The sequence below is a fragment of the Betta splendens genome, chromosome 16 (genome assembly GCF_900634795.4).
Source record: "Betta splendens chromosome 16, fBetSpl5.4, whole genome shotgun sequence".
NCBI lineage: Eukaryota > Metazoa > Chordata > Actinopteri > Anabantiformes > Osphronemidae > Betta > Betta splendens.
In genome coordinates this window covers 3215477-3234954 of record NC_040896.2, presented here as the reverse complement: position 1 = coordinate 3234954, position 19478 = coordinate 3215477, and the positions used below count along the sequence as shown (strand labels likewise).

At 42.6% G+C, this 19478-nt stretch overlaps 1 protein-coding gene and 2 long non-coding RNA genes across 4 annotated transcripts; 2 read left to right on the top strand and 1 right to left on the bottom strand.

Annotated features, from left to right (window-relative positions):
* Nucleotides 1-2304: 2304 nt before the first annotated feature.
* On the bottom strand, nucleotides 2305-13184 carry nod1 (nucleotide-binding oligomerization domain containing 1). Of its 2 annotated transcripts, XM_029129308.3 has the most exons (12): nucleotides 12977-13184; nucleotides 12347-12545; nucleotides 12019-12193; nucleotides 9664-11473; nucleotides 9501-9584; nucleotides 4371-4454; nucleotides 4201-4284; nucleotides 3869-3952; nucleotides 3716-3799; nucleotides 3536-3619; nucleotides 3373-3456; nucleotides 2305-2962 (listed from the first exon to the last, which is right to left on the bottom strand). In XM_029129308.3, exons 2-12 carry the CDS (start codon nucleotides 12521-12523, stop codon nucleotides 2890-2892), a joined length of 2823 nt encoding a protein of 940 aa, XP_028985141.1. In that variant the 5' UTR covers nucleotides 12524-12545; nucleotides 12977-13184; the 3' UTR covers nucleotides 2305-2889. The 2 variants fall into 2 exon arrangements, with proteins under 2 accessions (XP_028985141.1, XP_055359163.1); XM_055503188.1 differs by lacking the exons at nucleotides 12347-12545; nucleotides 12977-13184 and having other exon boundaries at nucleotides 9664-11469; nucleotides 12019-12159.
* Nucleotides 12700-16313, top strand: LOC114843086 (uncharacterized). Its single transcript, XR_003783537.3, has 3 exons — nucleotides 12700-13039; nucleotides 13513-13654; nucleotides 13837-16313. It is a non-coding gene; the product is annotated as an uncharacterized LOC114843086 (long non-coding RNA).
* Nucleotides 16314-17269: 956 nt separating this feature from the next.
* LOC129603227 (uncharacterized) lies at nucleotides 17270-19016 on the top strand. Its single transcript, XR_008692946.1, has 3 exons — nucleotides 17270-17409; nucleotides 18371-18472; nucleotides 18729-19016. It is a non-coding gene; the product is annotated as an uncharacterized LOC129603227 (long non-coding RNA).
* The last annotated feature ends 462 nt before the right edge of the window (nucleotides 19017-19478 follow it).

Here is a 19478-nt window from a genome sequence, read left to right as displayed (position 1 = left end):
TACATGCAATCACATGCATCTTTTACTTGTCAATTATAACTACATGACAACTCATACCTGATCTTCATCAGTGTAAACAGCTGAATGTGGTCCTACTGCTTTGACACTGTGTACGCATGATGTCACAGTGGTCGCTTACCTTTGTCCAGGAAGCTTCTGCTCAGTCAAACGGACTGAACAGAAGAATTATGTAGTTGAGCAGTTTGACAGTCACACGGACACGTTTGTTCATTAGTGCACACAAGCTGGAGCTCACTGTTAACTTAGGTTTAGGTTCTTTACCAGAGAAGACAAGGACGCAGTCAGCTCTGAGAGGAGGCAGACAAGCTGTCAATCAAAGAACCAGGGAGGGTTCAAGTGGGAAACAGACACACACTTGTGGGTCAGCGGGTAGTTATCGGGAGATGAGCTGAATGCTGACTGGAAGCATTGTGTTGGTGGGGCAGAACTGAGCAGGTGAGACGAGAGCAGAGAGAAGAGGACAGAGCAGCTACGTCACTGCTTGGAGATCAGCATGACACATGGATAATGTTATGTTAAACAGAACAAAAAAAACAAAACAGAACGTATGAGGTGTTGTCTTTATGTGGCACCATTCAAATAAATCAACTCAGATACAGTAAATAAAGCGAACAGCAAATTCAAATACCTTGAACCAATTCAAACTATCTCTGCTTATTGCCAACACATTATTACTTACTGATTTCAGTATGTTCTACTGCAGCAATGGTGAGGCCCTTCCTCTAACCTGCCACCAACCCCAAGGAGATCAATGACAACAGTGGCAGACCTGTGGCTGGGGAACTCAGTAGGGGTCAATACTGATGTGGGTGGTTGGTGGAGGATGAGCTCTCAGTTCCCCCCATGGCCAGTAAGCCAGCAGTATGTGTGTGTGTAGTAACTGGCTGATGGGATTCAGTCTCTCAGTTGTATGCTAGCTGGATATTTCCTGTTTTTATTCCCCATGGCTGTGACGCTGCAGCTTGTGTCCACGTGATCGAAAAAAGGTGATAAACATTCTTTGAATCCACTCACAGGTTTGAATCTGCAATGCTACTTCAGTGTTCAGATATACATGTAGAAACAACCTCACATCAACAATTGTTAAATGTTGTATCCAGTATTTCCAAATCACAAAATATGTTACAGTTACTTATTAAAAGGAGCAGCTCACGTTTGACCATTTATATAAATGTATCTGTTTCAATGTTTGGCTACTGTACCTAACTGAAATGTGGCTCCTCTTCAGTGATTCTTTCTATTCTGACTATAGCACTGAGGCAGTGGTTGTACTTAATGTGACAGCTCATAAAGACGGAGCTGTCTCTGGAGCTGCTAATCCTGTTCTACACTGCACTGATCGAGTTTATCCTCTGCATTTTCATTATAGTCTAAGTCGTCTCCTAAACAAGACGATACCTAACTACAGCTGACAGCTAGGACTACAAGGAACGATCGTTGGTGCCAACCTTTTCTTCAGTACTGTGTGTCCTGGGCTTGTGCAGAAAGGGAAACGGCTGCAGCCTGGACACATCTTCCAGCTCCTCCCCACCGGTACAGTACAAAACACCGTCACCAAAGAAACCAGGATTTTAGCCCGGCCAGCAACTTGGTGTTAGGAATTCACCAGGTTGCTTGTTACAACTGACTGACATTGGTAACATAACAACCACACTGTGAACACTGTGAAATCTGCAGGATGTCTGCCATGTAAACCAGAAGTAGCATGAAGTAACATTAGCTACTGTACAGTTGAGGCTACTCACATGTCACCTAATCAAAGGTCAACCTCAGGGTGTAATGACCTTCAGGTTGTACCCAGTGAGTCACACATGCAACTGTGACCATGCCTAGATGTTAAATGGGTGAACTACATGTAGTATATAATGGGAACCTCGGCGTTCCTGCAGAGCTGGACAGGTACTGTACTTAACAGTACAGTAGCTGTGTTTTCTGTATCTGTTTTGCTGTGTTTCAGCAAAGCTTTACACACTTCCTGTTTTTAACGTTTTTCAATATGAAATTCAACTACTTAAGCTCTTAAACTTCAGCTGCTTTCCAGCTGCTTCCAGCTCTGTTTTAAATGTTTTAACATATTCCAGCTATTTGTGAGGGGAACAATCAGCATTACAGCATTCAGTGCATTGTCTTCAGGAAATGCTTCATCTAGTTGTGTTTGATTGCCTCTTCTGTTTTGCCTGAATCTTTATAGCTTCCCCATCCATTCTTTGTTTTTAGCTGACACATTGAGGACATGTACAGAGATAGACGTCATCCAGACAAGACATGTAGCATTCGACCAAGTCTGTGTAAAACATGCTCCTTAATAAATACAATAATGTTACTTGTACAATGTATACATTCATAAAAAACATGATGTTCTGAAATTTACAGTGTGCAACATTTTCATGGAGAAGGAAGTTCACGTCTTGTGCTTCCTCAATTTGTAACACTAATGCAGTGAACTGACTGAATTTTTCAACATTCTCATTTTAAAAAATGAAACAGAAACAAGGACAAAGAAGCAAATAACTGAGTTCATCAGGTCCATGTTAGCGATGAACATGATCAGTAGATGTTGTGTCAGCCATGACAGAGGAGAACACACACACACACACACACACACACACACACACACACACACACACACACACACACACACACAGACACAGACACACACACAGACACACACACACACACACACACACACACAGACACACACACAGACACACACACACACACACACACACACAGACACAGACACACACACAGACACACAGACACACACACACACACAGACACACACAGACACACACACACACACACACACACACACACACACACACACACACACACACACACACACACAGCTTGGATGGTAGCGCCCACTCAGTGGAACCGCAGCCGGTTCTCCGCCACAAACTGTTCCTCTTCCTCTTCGGACACTTGGTTTCCCTTCACACTGTAGGAACATGATCAAAGTCATCTTTCACATTTAGGGTTTCACACACAGGAACAGAAGAAATCATTTTATGAAGTTGAATAAACCAGGAACTGACCCAGTTCCTAGAGTTTCTCTCCTGTGGAGCCACAACTCAAACATGGCTCCACTGTCAGCGTCTCTGAGCCGTGCTTGCAGTGTGCAGATGCTGGCCCACCTCACCTGCTTGTTATGTTATTCTAGTGTCATGACCCAGATACTGAGCTTGTGATTTTCCTGCTGTACTGACTGTAGAGTTGTTGAATTGTGAGACCTCCAATAATTCCCTTAAATTGGATCAGCAGCTCAAGTTGATAGATGAAAATATTCTGTTTGCACAGCTGGAGGACTATAGAGCAGTGATTGGGGCTGAATAAAAGACAGTATCTCACCATATCTCCTTGAGGTTTGTGTTGTGGGCGAGGGCCTCTGCCAGCTGTTTCATCCCATGCACAGTGAAGTGGTTGTTGATTAACCTGCAGACAAGCAGACGAGCGTCTGACATCACTGTCTGCTCCACGGCGGCGTTACGTCAACTCAGAGCATCGTCTTTACCAGAAGTGGGTTAAGCCTGTGTTTGCTTGGATGAACTCGGCCAAGTGTGGAGCTGCATCGTCGGTCATTTCATTTTCCACCAACCTGCAACAGCACATATACGTGTACGTGTATATGCAGAGCCTGCGGCAAATAAGGCAGCAAAAATCATAAAAGGTCACATTTTGCAACTTCTCCCACCAGAATATCCTGAGGACGCTGTTCTCCTTCAGTGCTTCTGCCAGACGCCTGCCGCCTTCTGATGTGATGCCATTTGCTGAGAGACTAGGACACAGAAATCAATCAGCTTCAACGAGTTCAGATCAGCTGTTTCTTCTGCTGATTGTTTCTCACCTGAGGTTGGTGAGACTCGGATGATGCCTCAACGCTGCTCCGAAGGCTTCTGCACCTTCATCGCCGATGCTGTTCCCCCACATTCTGAGCACAAACACATCCAAACCTTCATGTGAGCAGCGCCGCCCTCTGCTTTGACGCCAGACCTGGTGCAACTCCATTATCAACCAGCCACAATCTGGGACATTGCTATGTTTTAGCATGAAATTAAACAAATGTTTCCAATCCTTGAACCGCTTTACAGCTTGTGTGCACTGATCTAAAATAACCAAGGAGTCATGTGACTGGCTGCTTGTCATGTGATCTGCTGAAACAATCCTGGCAAACCTTACCCTACATCAAATATGGAGGTGCTCTTCCGAATGGCACTGGCCAAATACTTCCCTCCGACACCAGTCAGCTTGTTTTTACCAATCCTAAGAACAGAGCAATGACCATTATTACAGCAACACATTCTTTTGACATTTCCTCCGATCATTATCACAACAGCAAAGAAACCTACTTGACAACACGCAGCTTTGGGCATTCCTCGATAATCTGAGCTACTAGCTTGGCTCCAACATCTGTGATGTGATTGTTGTAAAGTCTAAGAACAAAAATCAAGTCAAAGAATTAGTTTCACTCTGTGCATTTTAACATACAGTGGGCCCAAGCATTATCCTGCTTCCTACATGATGGACTCAGTGGCCCAGCATCACTTACTGAAGGACCAGCAGCTTCCCTTCATTCCCTTCATTCAGCTCTCCATCATTCATGACTTCACCCCAGCACCTATTCTTACATCTTGTTGTGTTTTTGTCCTGTAGTCTAAAACTTTTCTGGCGTTTCTCTGTAGTTGTAGTTTCTTTGAAAACACGACTCAATTCAGTTTCAGTTTTAGTCATTTAATATTCATTTCAGTTATACCTTCTATTTTCACTTTAGTTTCTGTTTCATACTACACTCATCATAAAAATGTTACAGATGGGAGTGTTTGATGTTTAACCCAACATGGTGACTAATTCCTGTGTTGGTCCTGCGCTGTACGTGCCAGTAATGGTGTAGATCAGCTATGACAGCATTTGTGTGGAGTCACAGACTCTGGACCCCTCCCCAATGTGACCAGCGATGACATGTATAGCCGGCTGTCATCGCTCCACCGCTGGTTGTCTAGGTGGTGTCCTGCAAACGATGTGGGCTTTGTGGCTAATTGGAGCACTTTTTTTTTTTTTTTTTTTTTTTGGGGAAAACCTGGGCTGATTAGAAGAGACGGCGTCCATCCCACGTTGAACGGAGCCTCTCTGCTCTCTAGTAACATGGCCATGTTGCTTAGTCCCCCCACTCCGTGACAACTCAGAGTGGAGCCCAGGACGCAGAGTCGCAGTCTTACACGCCTCTCTGCATGTTCTTTACAGCCGCGACCCACTCTTAGTCTTAGTTATCGCATAGAGACTGTGTCTGCTTCTCGACCACCTAAACTATACAAGTCACAAACAAATCAAAGAGGAGTGACTTACCAGAATTTAATAAACATCAAAACAGTTCCTCTTACGGAACAAAGTAATAGTAAGCTAATAAAGTGTGGTTTATTAAATATCAGATCTCTCTCATCTAAATCCTTTTTAATAAATGACTTGATAAGTGACCATCACATAGATCTGTTCTGTCTCACTGAAACCTGGCTGCAGCAGGATGAATATGTTACTTTAAATGAGTCGACTCCAATGAGTCACATCAACTATCATGTTCCAAGAAGTACAGGTAGAGGTGGAGGAGTAGCAGCAGTTTATAAATCAGATTTATTAATTACTCCTAAACCTAAACATAGTTATAACTCATTTGAGAGCCTCACTCTGAGCCTTTCTCACCCAGACTCTAAAACTCAGAAACCAGTTGTGTTTTGTATTGTTTACCGTCCTCCTGCTCCATATTCAGAGTTCTTAACTGAATTCTCTGAATTCTTATCTGACTTAGTTCTTAGCACAGATAAAGTCATTGTAGTGGGAGACTTTAACATTCATGTAGATGTTGACAGCAACTGTCTCAGCACTGCTTTTAACTCCTTAATAGACACTATTGGTTTTACACAGCAGGTAAATCAACCCACTCATCGTTTTAACCACACTCTAGATCTTGTCCTGACATATGGAGTTGAAATTGATAATTTAATAGTTCTTCCCCAAAACCCTCTGTTATCTGACCATTTCTTATTAACTTTTGAATTTAGCACAACTGACCCTATAACAGCTGGAAAGAAATGTTACTATAGCAGATGTTTATCTGACAATGCTGTTGCCAGATTCAAGCAGATGATTCCATCATCTTTTGCCTCAATGTCTTGCAGATACACAGAGAACAGTCACCTTAATCCTTATGAACAGGTTGACTGTCTTGTAGATGATGCTGCAGCTTCTCTACATACAATGTTAGACACAGTGGCTCCTCTGAAGAAGAAGACAGTGAATCAGAGGAGGTTAGCTCCGTGGTATAACTCAGACATCCGCAGTCTAAAGCAAAGGACTAGACAACTAGAAAGACAGTGGCGTTCCAACAAAATAAATGTAAACTGCATTGCATGGAAGGACAGTCTAATGAAATATAAAAAAGCACTTTGTGCTGCTAGAAAAACATATTATTCCTCCCTAATTGAGGAAAACAAAAACAACCCCAGGTTTCTTTTCAGCACTGTAGCCAGGCTGACAAAGAGTCATAGCTGTATTGAGTCTACTATCCCCTTAAATCTCAGCAGCAATGACTTTATGAACTACTTTACTAATAAAATTATTATCATTAGAAAAAACATTCAGCAGCGACTTCTTCCAAATGACAGAAAGCACTGTCTAGATCCATTAACTTTAAATTTATTAAATCCTCTGTCTTACCTAGACAGCTTCTCCCCCATAACTCATATGGAGTTAACCTCAATAATCAACTCTTCCAAGTCGTCCACTTGTCTTTTAGATCCAATCCCAACCAGATTACTCAAAGAAGTTCTACCTTTAATCAGCTCATCCATATTAAATCAAATCAACCAATCTTTACAACTAGGCTATGTACCACAGGCTTTTAAGGTGGCTGTGGTCAAACCTCTATTGAAAAAACCAACCCTTGACCCTGGACAACTAGCCAACTATAGGCCCATTTCAAATTTACCCTTTATTTCCAAGATTCTGGAAAAAATCGTGGCTAAACAATTATCTGACCACCTTAGTGGGAATAACCTGTATGAAGATTTTCAGTCAGGATTTAGAAAACATCATAGCACAGAAACAGCTCTGGTTAGAGTCACTAATGATCTTCTATTAGCTTCGGACAATGGTCTAGTTTCTGTCCTTGTCCTGTTAGATCTTAGTGCTGCATTTGATACAATTGATCATCACATTCTATTACAGACACTAGAACATAGAATCGGGATTAATGGAACAGCATTGGGATGGTTTAAATCCTATTTGTTGAACAGATTCCAGTTTGTTCATGTTAATGATAAATTCTCCACACGCACAAGGATTAGCTATGGAGTTCCACAGGGTTCTGTGCTGGGTCCAATTCTGTTTAGCTTATACATGTCTCCTCTAGGTGAGATTATTAGAAAGCATTCTATTAATTTTCATTTTTACGCAGATGATACTCAGCTATACATGTCCTTGGAACCAAATGAAACAGATCAACTAGTCAAAATTCAGGGTTGTTTAAAAGACATCAAATCCTGGATGTCCCAAAACTTCCTTCAACTAAACTCAGATAAAACCGAGATTCTTATTGTTGGGCCTAAAAATCTGAGAGAGACACTATTGAGTCAGATAGCCACCCTGGATGGCATAACATTAGCTTCAGATTCTACTGTGAGGAACCTTGGTGTCATGTTTGACCAGGATCTCTCTTTTACATCATACATTAAACAAATCTCCAGAACCGCCTACTTCCACCTTAGAAATATAGTTAAAATCAGAAGCATCCTCTCTCAGAGCGATGCAGAGAAACTGATCCATGCATTTGTTACCTCTAGGCTGGACTACTGTAACTCCTTACTCATAGGATGTCCTAACAGCTCCTTAAAAAACCTACAGCTCATTCAAAATGCTGCAGCCAGAGTTCTGACAGGACTTAGAAAGAGAGATCACATTTCTCCTACATTAGCTTCTCTGCACTGGCTGCCTGTAAAATGTAGGATAGAATTTAAAATTCTCCTACTCACATACAAAGTACTCAATGATAAAGCTCCTTCTTATCTTAAAGACCTTATAGTTCCTTATGCTCCCAGCAGAACACTTCGTTCTCAGAGCGCTGGGCTACTTGCGGTTCCTAGAGTGTTTAAATGTAGAACAGGGGGCAGAGCTTTTAGCTACCAAGCTCCTCTCCTCTGGAACCAGCTCCCTCTTCAGGTTCGAGAAGCTGACACACTCTCCACCTTTAAGATTAGGCTTAAAACCTTCCTTTTTGATAAAGCTTATAGTTAGAGATGGTTCAGGTCACTGGCAATTATTGTTAGTCACAGGAACCATCTCTTAGTTAAGCTGCAATAGACATAGACTGCTGGGGGACTTAATTTATACACTGAGCTCCTCTGTTTCCTTCTACCTCCTCTGTCCCATAACCTCCCATCATTGTCCCATGTTTAACTAACCTTGTCTCTTTCTGTCCAGTAGTTGTGCTTCTCTCCTCTCTTCTCTCCCACCCCCACTCTTTCTCCCTCTCTGTCCTCACCCACAGGTATCATTGGACTCAAAGTTTGGTGTCTGTGATGGGCAGCTGCGGATCCAACCATCCTGCCTGCATCCAGTCCCTGGTCCTACCATCCTGCCTGTGCTCTGTTGTTGCTTGTTGTTGCTTGTTGCTGTTGCTGTGCTTTTCTATCTCTCTATCCTCTCACCCCAACCGGTCGAGGCAGATGGCCGCCCACATCCAGTCTGGTTCTGCTGGAGGTTTCTTCCTCGTTAGAGAGGGAGTTTTTCCTCTCCACTGTTGCTGTCAAATTAAATGCTTGCTGTATGTGGGATTTGTTGGGTTTAGTTGTGTGAGGTTTTAAACCTTACTTTGTAAAGTGCCTTGAAATAACTTTGTTGTGATTTGGCGCTATATAAATAAAATTGAATTGAATTGAATTGAATTGAACAGTTGACTGCTCCTTCACTTGTTTCTCTACGCACCTAACTGTGCCTCACTTACAGCTGTTTACTCAACAGTCAATCACAAATGTTTACTACTCTAGTAATTACGTCAGTAGTGGTTTGGTTTGGGGCCACTTGACCTTTCATGCTTTTATGAATCAGCAAATTACAGAAGAAATTAGTCAAAAATCCCAAACATTAGAAAACCCAAGTCATTTAGAATAAAAAGGACATGTTTTTTTCTCTGTATGGTCTCTTGTCATACTATGGAGCAGTCTGACCCAGAGATAAACTTGCACTGGACTAAACCACCTAACTGTACATACAGACGCACTCTGAGTGGACTACTAAGCCTCACAGTGTCGTGACACATTGTCTTCCATGCTTCCACCCCTAAATTAAAACAAGCAGGTGATTTAATGTTGCAGCGTTCCAACATGTCCGTCGCCAGAGCTCCGGCAGTTAAAGCCTAAACCTCAGAACGAGCGGAATGCAGAGTATCTGGTTTTTTACAGCTATCTAGAACAGGTGATGTATTCACTTACCCAAGAACCTCCACAACTTTGTGTTTGCACAGCTCCTCTGCGAGGACCTCCACACTGCTGTCTGACAGGTGGTTGACGCACAGTCTGAATACAAGCAAGAGGTGTTCTATACACATGTATATACAGTATACGGTCTAAATCCTTAATATACTGTACTTCTTACCTTACTACTGTCATTTTACAAAATGACGGCTTCAGCTGCTTCACCCCATAGTCACTGATGTTGTTGTTGTCCATGTCGAGGCCCAAAAGCTTCTGGCGGTGCTGCAACACGAAGTTGAGGGCGGTGCAGTCCCCGGAGTACACGTTACAGTAGCCCAGCTTGATGGAGCCCGCCGTGATGCCCTTCGCCGTCATCCGAGCGATGTCCGTGCTGCCCGTCTCAAAGACGCACCTCAGTATCCACAGGAAGTTGGGCAGGACGTGGACCTTTTTGCCTTCGTTGCCGCTGTAGTGAGGCAAACCTCTGAGGTGGCACCTGACACTGGTGGACAGGTAGGACTTTAGCAAGGCTCGTTTGTTCCTCAGCAGGGGGGGCGGGGCCAGGTGCCCCATCAGGCTGCTGTGCGCCTTGGACAGTAGACCGCACACGAACAGATTGACGAACTGAAGGTGCTCGTTGGTGGCGAACGGGTTGCTTTCGCTGGCTTTTGAGGACTTGCATATACAGAACTCCAGAGGCCAACAAGTCTGCTCGTTCTTCCTGCTGCACTCTGTGAAGAACTTGAGAATGGTGTTTGGAGCAGACTGACCATCCAACACCAGAGCGAACGCTGCCAAGAAACACTGGAGGGTTACATGGAGGAACTCATAGTTGGGAGTTGTACCGTCCTGCTCACTCACAGGTCGCAGGAAGCCCATGGGCACGTCGTCCTCTGCAACCCCGCATGCAGTCAGCTCCTCCTGGCCGCACATGAAGCTGCCTCTCTCCAAACCCTGAAGCGCCAGCCTGGCGAACGCAGCGAGGGCCCTGAGCCCGCCTTTGAAGGTCTCCGAGGTACAACGGGCCCTCGTCTTCAGCAGGGACGGCGCGGGCGGGGCCGATCGGCTGAGGAACACCTCCGACAGCAGCAGGAAGATGCCGGTGAGCGTCACGCAGGTGTCGGGCAGATGGAAACTGTCGTGCATGCGGTGCAGGTGCCTGAAGCTCTTGAAGATGATCCAGCAGAAGAGCGGGGTGGAGCACAGGCCGCAGAGGTGAGGGCTGGCATTTAGCTGGACGGACACCAGCTCCCTGTGCTCCTGCTCCTTAAAATGCAGGCTGATGTAGCTGTTCAGGTGCTGAGGGGAGAACCCCCGCAGGGCCACCTTCTTCTTGATCACCTTGCTCTGGAGCTCGACCCCCGTCCGAGCGGTCAGCACCTTCTGGGAGCCCTTGAGTAGTTTTCCGCAGAGCAGGCTGACGAGCAGCTGGAGGGGGTGCGCTTTGTCCTCTGGAGACACCACCTCGTTGTCACTGATCGGGCTCAGATCCTTCTGAATCTCATCATAGCCGTCGAATGTAAAAATAACCTTCTCAGGGAAACGCAGGATGTAGTCAAACACCTCATTATCTGGATCATGATCTGGGTAACAGTTGTGTTTGAACAAAAGTTCTTTGAGGGAAATCTGCTCTGCATTCCTGCTGAACGCGCTGAACATCCGACAGCGAAACCTAAAGAAGAAGACGGCGTCAGTCTGCAGCTCCTTCTTAGACCAAAGGTTCTGGAGCTTCTGCAGGAGGATGGACTTCCCCACGCCAGCGTCCCCCATCACGAAGATGGTTTCACCCTGAGGATTGAAGACAGCGTGGTCTCCGAGGAGCTGGTCCAGACTCTCCACGAAGCCCAGGCTTTCATTTCCCTCGTTCAACAGCTCCATCAGAGTGTCAGTGTAGAGGTGTTCCAGACGGGTCTCCTCTTCCCGACCATACGACATAATGAAGCAGGTGTCCCGGCTCATCTCATGCCTCATCTTTTCACAGTATCTGCTAACTTGGAAGAAAAGAATAATTAAGTGTATTTTAATGGGTGACAAAGACATAATTACTGGTTTTAGAATAATCCAGGTACAGTCATATATTTAAAAGCTGTATATTGTAAAAGCTGTTTCTGGTATATTTTAACATGCATTTCAGCTGACAATTCACTTGCTTCCCCCATGATTTACAATAATTAATTCATGCAAGGGCTTTATTTACTCTATACAGTATGCTGTATTTATACTGATTTCTACATAAATAGGTACTGTTGTGGTTGTAGTGACTCATACAGTTTGATTGTAAGCAAATTTAGATGTTGGTGTCTGCAACAACAGATATTAAATGATTAAGGTTTGGTATAATAGAGGCCGCCAGAGGTTCAGTGTATGTAAGGAAATAATCTATTATAAATTGCCTCACGATAAAGTGGCAAAATCAGTTCAACATTTGTCAAAGCAAAATGCAAACGTCCAGTTTTTGATGAAAAATTATCAATTTGACTTATTTATCATTCTTTGAGAATACCTGGTGTCAAGTATTAGTGAGGTTAATGCTTACTAGGATCTGTGTTGACCACTTTCATCACAGTGATGTCTTCACTTGGCTCGTAGTTAATCTCTTTCAGCCATGGCTGGAGGTCCACGTATGCGTCGCGTACTTTATACAGAATGAAGATCAAGTATTCACAGGCCTCCTCCCCCTTGCATTGAACTAACTCCAAGATTTTTCGCACCTAGAAAATATTGACGGAAATTACTAATTAATTAATAATTAATTTATTAATTAAGATGCATGTGTTACTGTAGATAATTTACTGAAAGAAAAGACTGAAGGTTTCACAATAAAATACCTACGTTACATGACGCTTATCAAGAGGGTTTCCCACCTGATCGGCCTTGGTCATATTTCGCTGCACAATCTCAACATCTTCTTCACAGAAGAAGTGAGACGCCTGCAGGTTGTCCAGGACGCACTGGATGCTCCTCAGCCTGCTGACCAGCAGCTCTCTGTGGCACGTGAGGAGGCTGAGGCACGAAACCTTGGCTTCTTCTATCGGACTCATGGTTAATGCTCATCAGTCACATCTGAGGGATTTCACACAGGACAGGAAAGACGCTGCAACGTGAGTTATTTAAAACCAGACTTCAATCAATAAAACGTTTCATCATGCAAAGAATAGATTCTTGACTAGTGTGAAATAAACAGCGAATTAACTTAATCTACTGTACTTAAACAATGGCTGAGTTGCTTTAATTCCCATTGCCCATTTCAAATACTTCACTACATTTCTTTACGTTTGCTACATTCATTTGATTTTCACTCCTTAAAATAGTACTTATACAAGTTACCGCAAGCCATTAAAACTATAATAGTGACTTTCAAAATAAATTGGCGCCAGCTGTTTGACGGCTCCTGTAACAGTAACCAACGTTGAAATAACAGCTGTGTCGAAGCGCGCGCCGCACAGAACAGAAGCGGTAAATGAACAGCGTAAACAAGTAAAGAGTAAACGAACCGCACGCAGTCAGACGGAGGTTCACTGGGAACAAACCACGGGTAACTGTCGTTGCTGCCCACGGTGAGACTTTCTAAACACCCACGGTTCCGTTAAAAGAACACGGCCCGCTGGATGTAACTATTGTAGGAAGTGAAAGCGAAATCCACAGCGAGTCCGTGAGTGCATCATTTTTGCCCACAGTTTCACAACAGGCATGTGCTGCGTTCAGGCGTCCGCGGAAAATAGAAAAAGACACTTACGCCTGCTAAAAAACTACGGGGTCCGAGAAGTGACATGGAGGAAAACAAAGCTGTGATTATTTTATAGTTTTTATAGTAAGACAGTCTCTTTTGTTTTGTAGGGGGGTTACCTTTAGGTTTGCTCGCCGCTTCCCTTGAAATCAACCCACATCTTCTAATAAACAGCTGTTTATTGTGTGTGCATATCCTGTGGGCCCTCCATTCAATGATTTTCAACCTGTACTGAGAGTTATTTTGGCTTCACCAGGACTGATGTGTATCCACCTCATAGCTTGTTTTTCCCTTGTTTTACAGATCCAGCAGAGGAAGGCTCGTTTTCACTCTTTGCAGAACTTGGCGGACGTGAACCTGCAGGATGCTCCATGGACTCGGCCCCAAGGAGACGGCTCTGCCCAGCGTCTGGATCACTCCTGAGTCTGGAAAAACTCTGCCAGAGGTATCAAACAGAGTTATGAGGCTTCTTATGCAGTCAGACATGACATTGTTTCAGGATGGAGAATTACAACAGATGCCGCTTTACAGTTCATTTACAGTGAACTTATTATATATGATGAGATACAATCGAAAATGAGAGAGGGATCAGCGAGTGAAACCACCTGATTTGAGTTCTTGTTGCAGAAGGATTTCTTGTCGGAAAGAGGTCGAAGCGGTGGGCTGTTGTTTCTGGGCTTCCCAGGTGTCGGGGACACCTCCAATCTACTCATTGATTGGATCTCTGCATCTGGAATGTCTCTACATTGACCTCCCAGTCCATGTTTGCAAGATGTTAGAGCCTTAATTGATGTCACCCACGTTTCTTCTCATACATTTTTTCATAATATAGTCATGTTGTTTCAACACAACCACTGTATTTCAGCTTTCAGTTTCAAATTGGTTTCTTTTTTTTCAAACCGACTAAACCCATGTGCACATGTGGCTCCATGGTGCTATGGTCTATTTGAACAGCCGCTTCTATTTAAGATGTTAACTTCTTATTGTAGTCTACAGCTGTGTAGTTTAAATTAAATACTTTTCAAAGTCACAAGGAGTTGCAGCAGAGAGACCAAAAAGCTGACCAGAGCTGCAGGTTGATGACCCGTCTTTAGACCAGAGGACTGAGAGCTGACAACTGAACTGAGGGCAGAGAATCACAGTTTGGTTCTGACAGTTTAGTGTCACTCAGTCTGAAAGACATTCTATACAAACAAGACAACCGTTAGTTTTTTATTTGTTGCCCTTTTTAGAATAATGGTACGGAAACACACACACACACACACACACACACATGGACACACACACACACAAATCAATGCAGTCTCACCATTGACATACAGTAATGCTTTCCCCAGCCCCTTACTTAAAGCTTAACCATCACAAATATTTAATTATATATATTATATTATTATGTTATGAATATATTTAATTCCTAAAGTATTACACTTTTCACTCATATCACAAAACACAAGTGAAATTGTTTATTTTGTATTTTAACTTCAAGACAACTATGCAAAAGACAAATTACAAATCTAATCGGTGCGGTGCCTGGGAGCTGGTGCTCTAAGTGTCTTACTCAAGACACACTTGGTGCGCTGGTGGTCTTTAAACCTGGGACCTCCCACTCCCCAGGCCAACGCTCTACCAACTGTGCCACCAAGTTTATAAAAGAATAGAATAGAATAGAATAGAATAGAATAGAATAGAATAGAATACCTTTATTGTCCCGCAATGGGGAATTTACTATGTACAACAGCACAAAGACATATAGACATATATACAGAAGAAATGAATAAAGCATAATAATAATAATAATAATAATAACACAATAATTATAAGAATTTAGAAATTAGAACTTAGAACTCCACAGGTTATCAACATTATGTATACAATGAGGTAAGGTGACTGCACCAAACAAAGTGAGTAAGATATTAAAGTGACTGGTGCAATGTTTAATGTTTAATGTGTAATGTAATGTCAATTCATCTTATAATGTCAGAAAAACATTTTCATTTCTCTTTTAGTAGAGTATTTACCTTCTTACTTTCATTTAATCTTCATGCATGTGTGCAGGAGTCTTGTCAGGATGCGCCGTGTGCATTAAGAGTTACGTGACCTGGATCTCTTTAATAGAAGCTATAGATGGCCATTCATTGGTCAAAGAGTCAAAACTTAATCTCCATTCTGACAAACACATGTTTGGGCCGTACTTATTGATCCCTGTGGTCTGACCCAGTGACTGTCTGTCTTTCATTCTAACGTTGATAAAATAAAAAATGATTAGAAAACTAGTACAAGCTGTTAAAACAAAACACTTGAAAACAACATAGCTTGAAATAGTTTCACTGAAATGAAGTGTTGACATTTGCTGATACCTAGTGGCAAACAAATATATTACATGATCCATGGTTTCTCCAGTAGTCTTAGGGTTGCAGTCAATTATACAAATTTCGTACATAAGAACCGATTTTTCTTTTTACCAAAAAGCCTTTTATGTCACTGTAAGTGTGCTTTTGTTATTCACAGTTTAAATAATTTATAACTGTTATATATTAACAATGTGGCATAGATGTAGATCTGCCTGTCCCAAGTGCCTGAAGGAACAATACTAATGGTCTCTTCTACCTGCTAGTGTCTGACTTTTTAATCAGTGATCATTACTAGAGACTTCATTTGTGTCTCTTTTTCCCCTGTGTGTGTTATCCATATGAATGCCATGGTATAGACTGAAAGCTGGCTGAGAAGGAAGGCTGGAGCCTGGTGTGGCTCTCCTATCTTCAGTACAGTACTGTATGTGCATGTCAAAGGTCACCTACACTAGGTAGGCTGAAAATGGAGGAGAAGGGCGATTGGTCATTTAGCATTTTTCACTTATCCAAAAGCATGTGATGGTGGAAAATGGTCCCCTAAAATTGATTTTACGGGGCCTGCGTTGAGTCTGAAGAACTGTGTGTCGCCTCATCTGTGTGCACTGGAGGGGCAGTGGGTGGGTCCTGGCATGGTATGAATGTTTAAGAAGGGCAGTGGGGGGCTAGCTGTGTTCAGTGAGGGAGAGATAAAGGCAAAGGAGGCAGGCTGAAGACTGGCATGTCTGTGAATGTGAAATGTCATAAAAATAAACATTGGTTGATCACAATTTGTGTATCGTGCATTTTTGTCTTTAGACAATTACGAGCTATGGGCTGCTTTTGTTTTTGATACCATGGCAACCAGCAACCATCCTTACTGCCTTCATGAGGTAGGTAAATATTTACTCTTTTCAGCATATTTTTTGGATTTGATATAGACCATTGAGTGGTTTTCTTTAAAGATGCTTGCAGACTGTCAGATTTCCCTAATCTGAAGTTACTGCAGCCAAAGCAAGCCATGAAATGGACTTAATAAAGTCAGGAACAAGAAAGCTTGGTTCTATACAGGCTGTTCACTGATCCTTCTTTGCCATTTCACAAAACTATGGTCATGTTTCATGTCAGCAAGGTTCCCAAACTGAGGACTTTTTTTACCAAACACTGACACAGACAGAGGCATATTCATCACAGGAATGGGCCTTCTTTTACAGGAAGAACATTTCTCAATGCAAGACAATAGTAAAGCTTATTTATCAATTTTGTGTCTGCAATTAATAGGTTCAATTAAAGGTTTATTCTTAAAGGGCCCATATCATGCAAAATCCACTTTTTAGACATTTTGGAGCGTCCCTATGACTCTATGGGTCACATATACACACACTGAGCACGGTAGAAATGCATTTCCTGCTTTTTTCACATTTTGAAAACGTAAATTTTCTCATCCAATGAAAACAGCCACGACCTACTCTGAGGCCGTGTCCCAGTTGTCGTCACACTGGTTGAAAGTTCTCCTTGCAAATCCTGAACCACCACCCCCACAATGATCCCGAACCAAAACTGGACTTCCGCCATTTCCCCACTCTCACTCACCGTGAACAGACAAGCACGGCAGCGTTCAAGTCCTCCCATAGAAATAGTTCGGTTCTTAGGTGTTCTAACAACACCAAAGTCTCTTCACTTCACCAAGGGATCAACAAGTGAGGATTTGTGGGTCACTTTTATTTTTAACGGACCGGTGCCAGAAACACTGCCTCAGCATTTATACGTATGTGCATACGTATTCATACGTATTCAGAAATTCTGGATTTGTTTCACGGCTCCTGTTGGAAAAAAAGGACCTATTCCTTAAGTCCGTCATCCACTCACTGAAGTAAGTACATGCTTGATATTTATAATGTTTTAAAATGTTAGTTTGTCCGTTTAAATGTAGTAACCTATGTGTGAGTCAAGTTACTAGCTAGCTATGCTAACGGCTACAGCCATTCGACCGAGCCTTTGTCCCCTTCAAATGTGCTCATGTGGGCTCCTGCAGCCACACACCTGTGTGGAGAAAAGCTAATGACTATCGGCATCGAGCGGCTACAGGCAGGGAGCGGTGGGTCTAGCGTCTGTCCTTTTTCTGTAATCACATACACCTGCGGGGAACAGCTGATCTTTATCGCCCTTCAAGCGGAGACAGACAGGAAGCGGTGGATCTAGCTCGCTGTAGTAAGTTTGTGCTTGATACTTGTGATATCTAAATATGTTAGTTGGGTCTGTTTAAAATGCAGTTACCCACATGTGAGACAAGCTAATCGCTAGCGTCGCTAACGGCTACAGTGAGTCAACCGAGCCTTTGTCCCTTTCAAATGTGCTACTCTGAGTTGGTGCAATCACACACCTGTGTGGGGAACAGCTAATAGCGATGGGCCTTCGATCGGCGACAGGCAGGAAGCGGTGGATCGAGCTTTTGTCCTGTTGACGTGCTGCCGCTCCTGTTTGTGTGTTGCGTTAGCCGTTAGCATGCCTTTAGGCCTTTGCACTTTAGAGCTACAGCTGGTCGATCGCTACAAAAAGAACCTGCAGATGAACGCGGTTATGTTTATTACCCCGTCCTGTGTCACAGCCTAAATCAACTTGTGATTTGGGGTTATGTCATTGTTCTATCAAATTCTAACATGATTAGTTGGAATGATTACTGTGTTGTGTTTCAAGCTTAGTTGCTTAATTAGTCACATCTCTACAATACCTGCTGCTTATCTGGTCAGTTACCGATAGCTTGTACCATAGCCATTATATTTGTAGGACTAATACAATTTACAGTAAATGTAACAGTCTTTTCTATACTGTAGGAGGGCAAATCCCAGTTGCCCACATGCAAGGAGGCTGTCAAACAGAGAAATCACTGCAGACTGTTGGTACACAGACATCTGCTGCCCAGCTCAGGAGTGAAGGTATGTAAGTTTGTATGTACCAACAGTAAGATAGGTAATAGAAGATTTTAATTGGTATATACTGTTTAGATTTTATATTTGAATTGTAACAACTGTTTTATCTGTTGTTTTAGCACAGACAGGCCTGTCCTCTTGTTTGGTTTCATTTTTTGTCTGGTATTGTGTGTTCTTACATTAGAGAAGGTTTTGACCTACATAATAATGAACATTTCACTAATCTACAATTCTGATTGCACTACCTTTTTGTTTTGATGAGGTGATGGTGAGGACAGCCACAGCTTCCATCTGGTAGAGGACTGCTTCCGCTCAGTCTTCCAAATAGTGATGAGAACAAGGATCACCACATCTCCCTGTTTACCCTACTTTCATGCATTTCGTCTGCAAGGCCCTGCAAAAGCTTCTCCTTCGTCCTCAAACCCCCAGACTTCTTAATTAACTCAGTAACCTATACATTGCACATTGGAGTGTGAAGGTAACAGTTTGTTCTAGCTTTGGAGTAGTGGTGTATTTTTTTGGTTTACAATAAAGTTGGCTTTAACTATTATGTATTTCACTGAACTCTGTTTCTGAAGGGAAAACACTTTTATTTAGGAAATCATAGTATTGAAATTACATGATTTTCTCTTTCTAATATGGTAAGCTATAAAGTTGAAGCGGCCATAAATAAAACGCATAAATTATATATAAATAAAGTTAAAAAAATTCTTAATGAGTATTGCACTCACAAAAAACACATTTTTACTCAAACGGTAAAGGAGTTATTCTACAGGTGGTCTACATCAATCATACTATGAGTTTTTTATCCATCAGGAAACTGCCTTCATCTACAACCCAAGCATGAAGAGATGGCAATTCAGATTCTTCACCCCAGGAATCCTCAGCACCAGCTCACTAGCCTCTGTAGACTAGATACCTGTAACAACTTTAGATACAGAGACATATTACTGTCAAATTTATCATGAATGACAAAAAACATATTTAAAAGCAGTAAAAATACGTTAGGTCA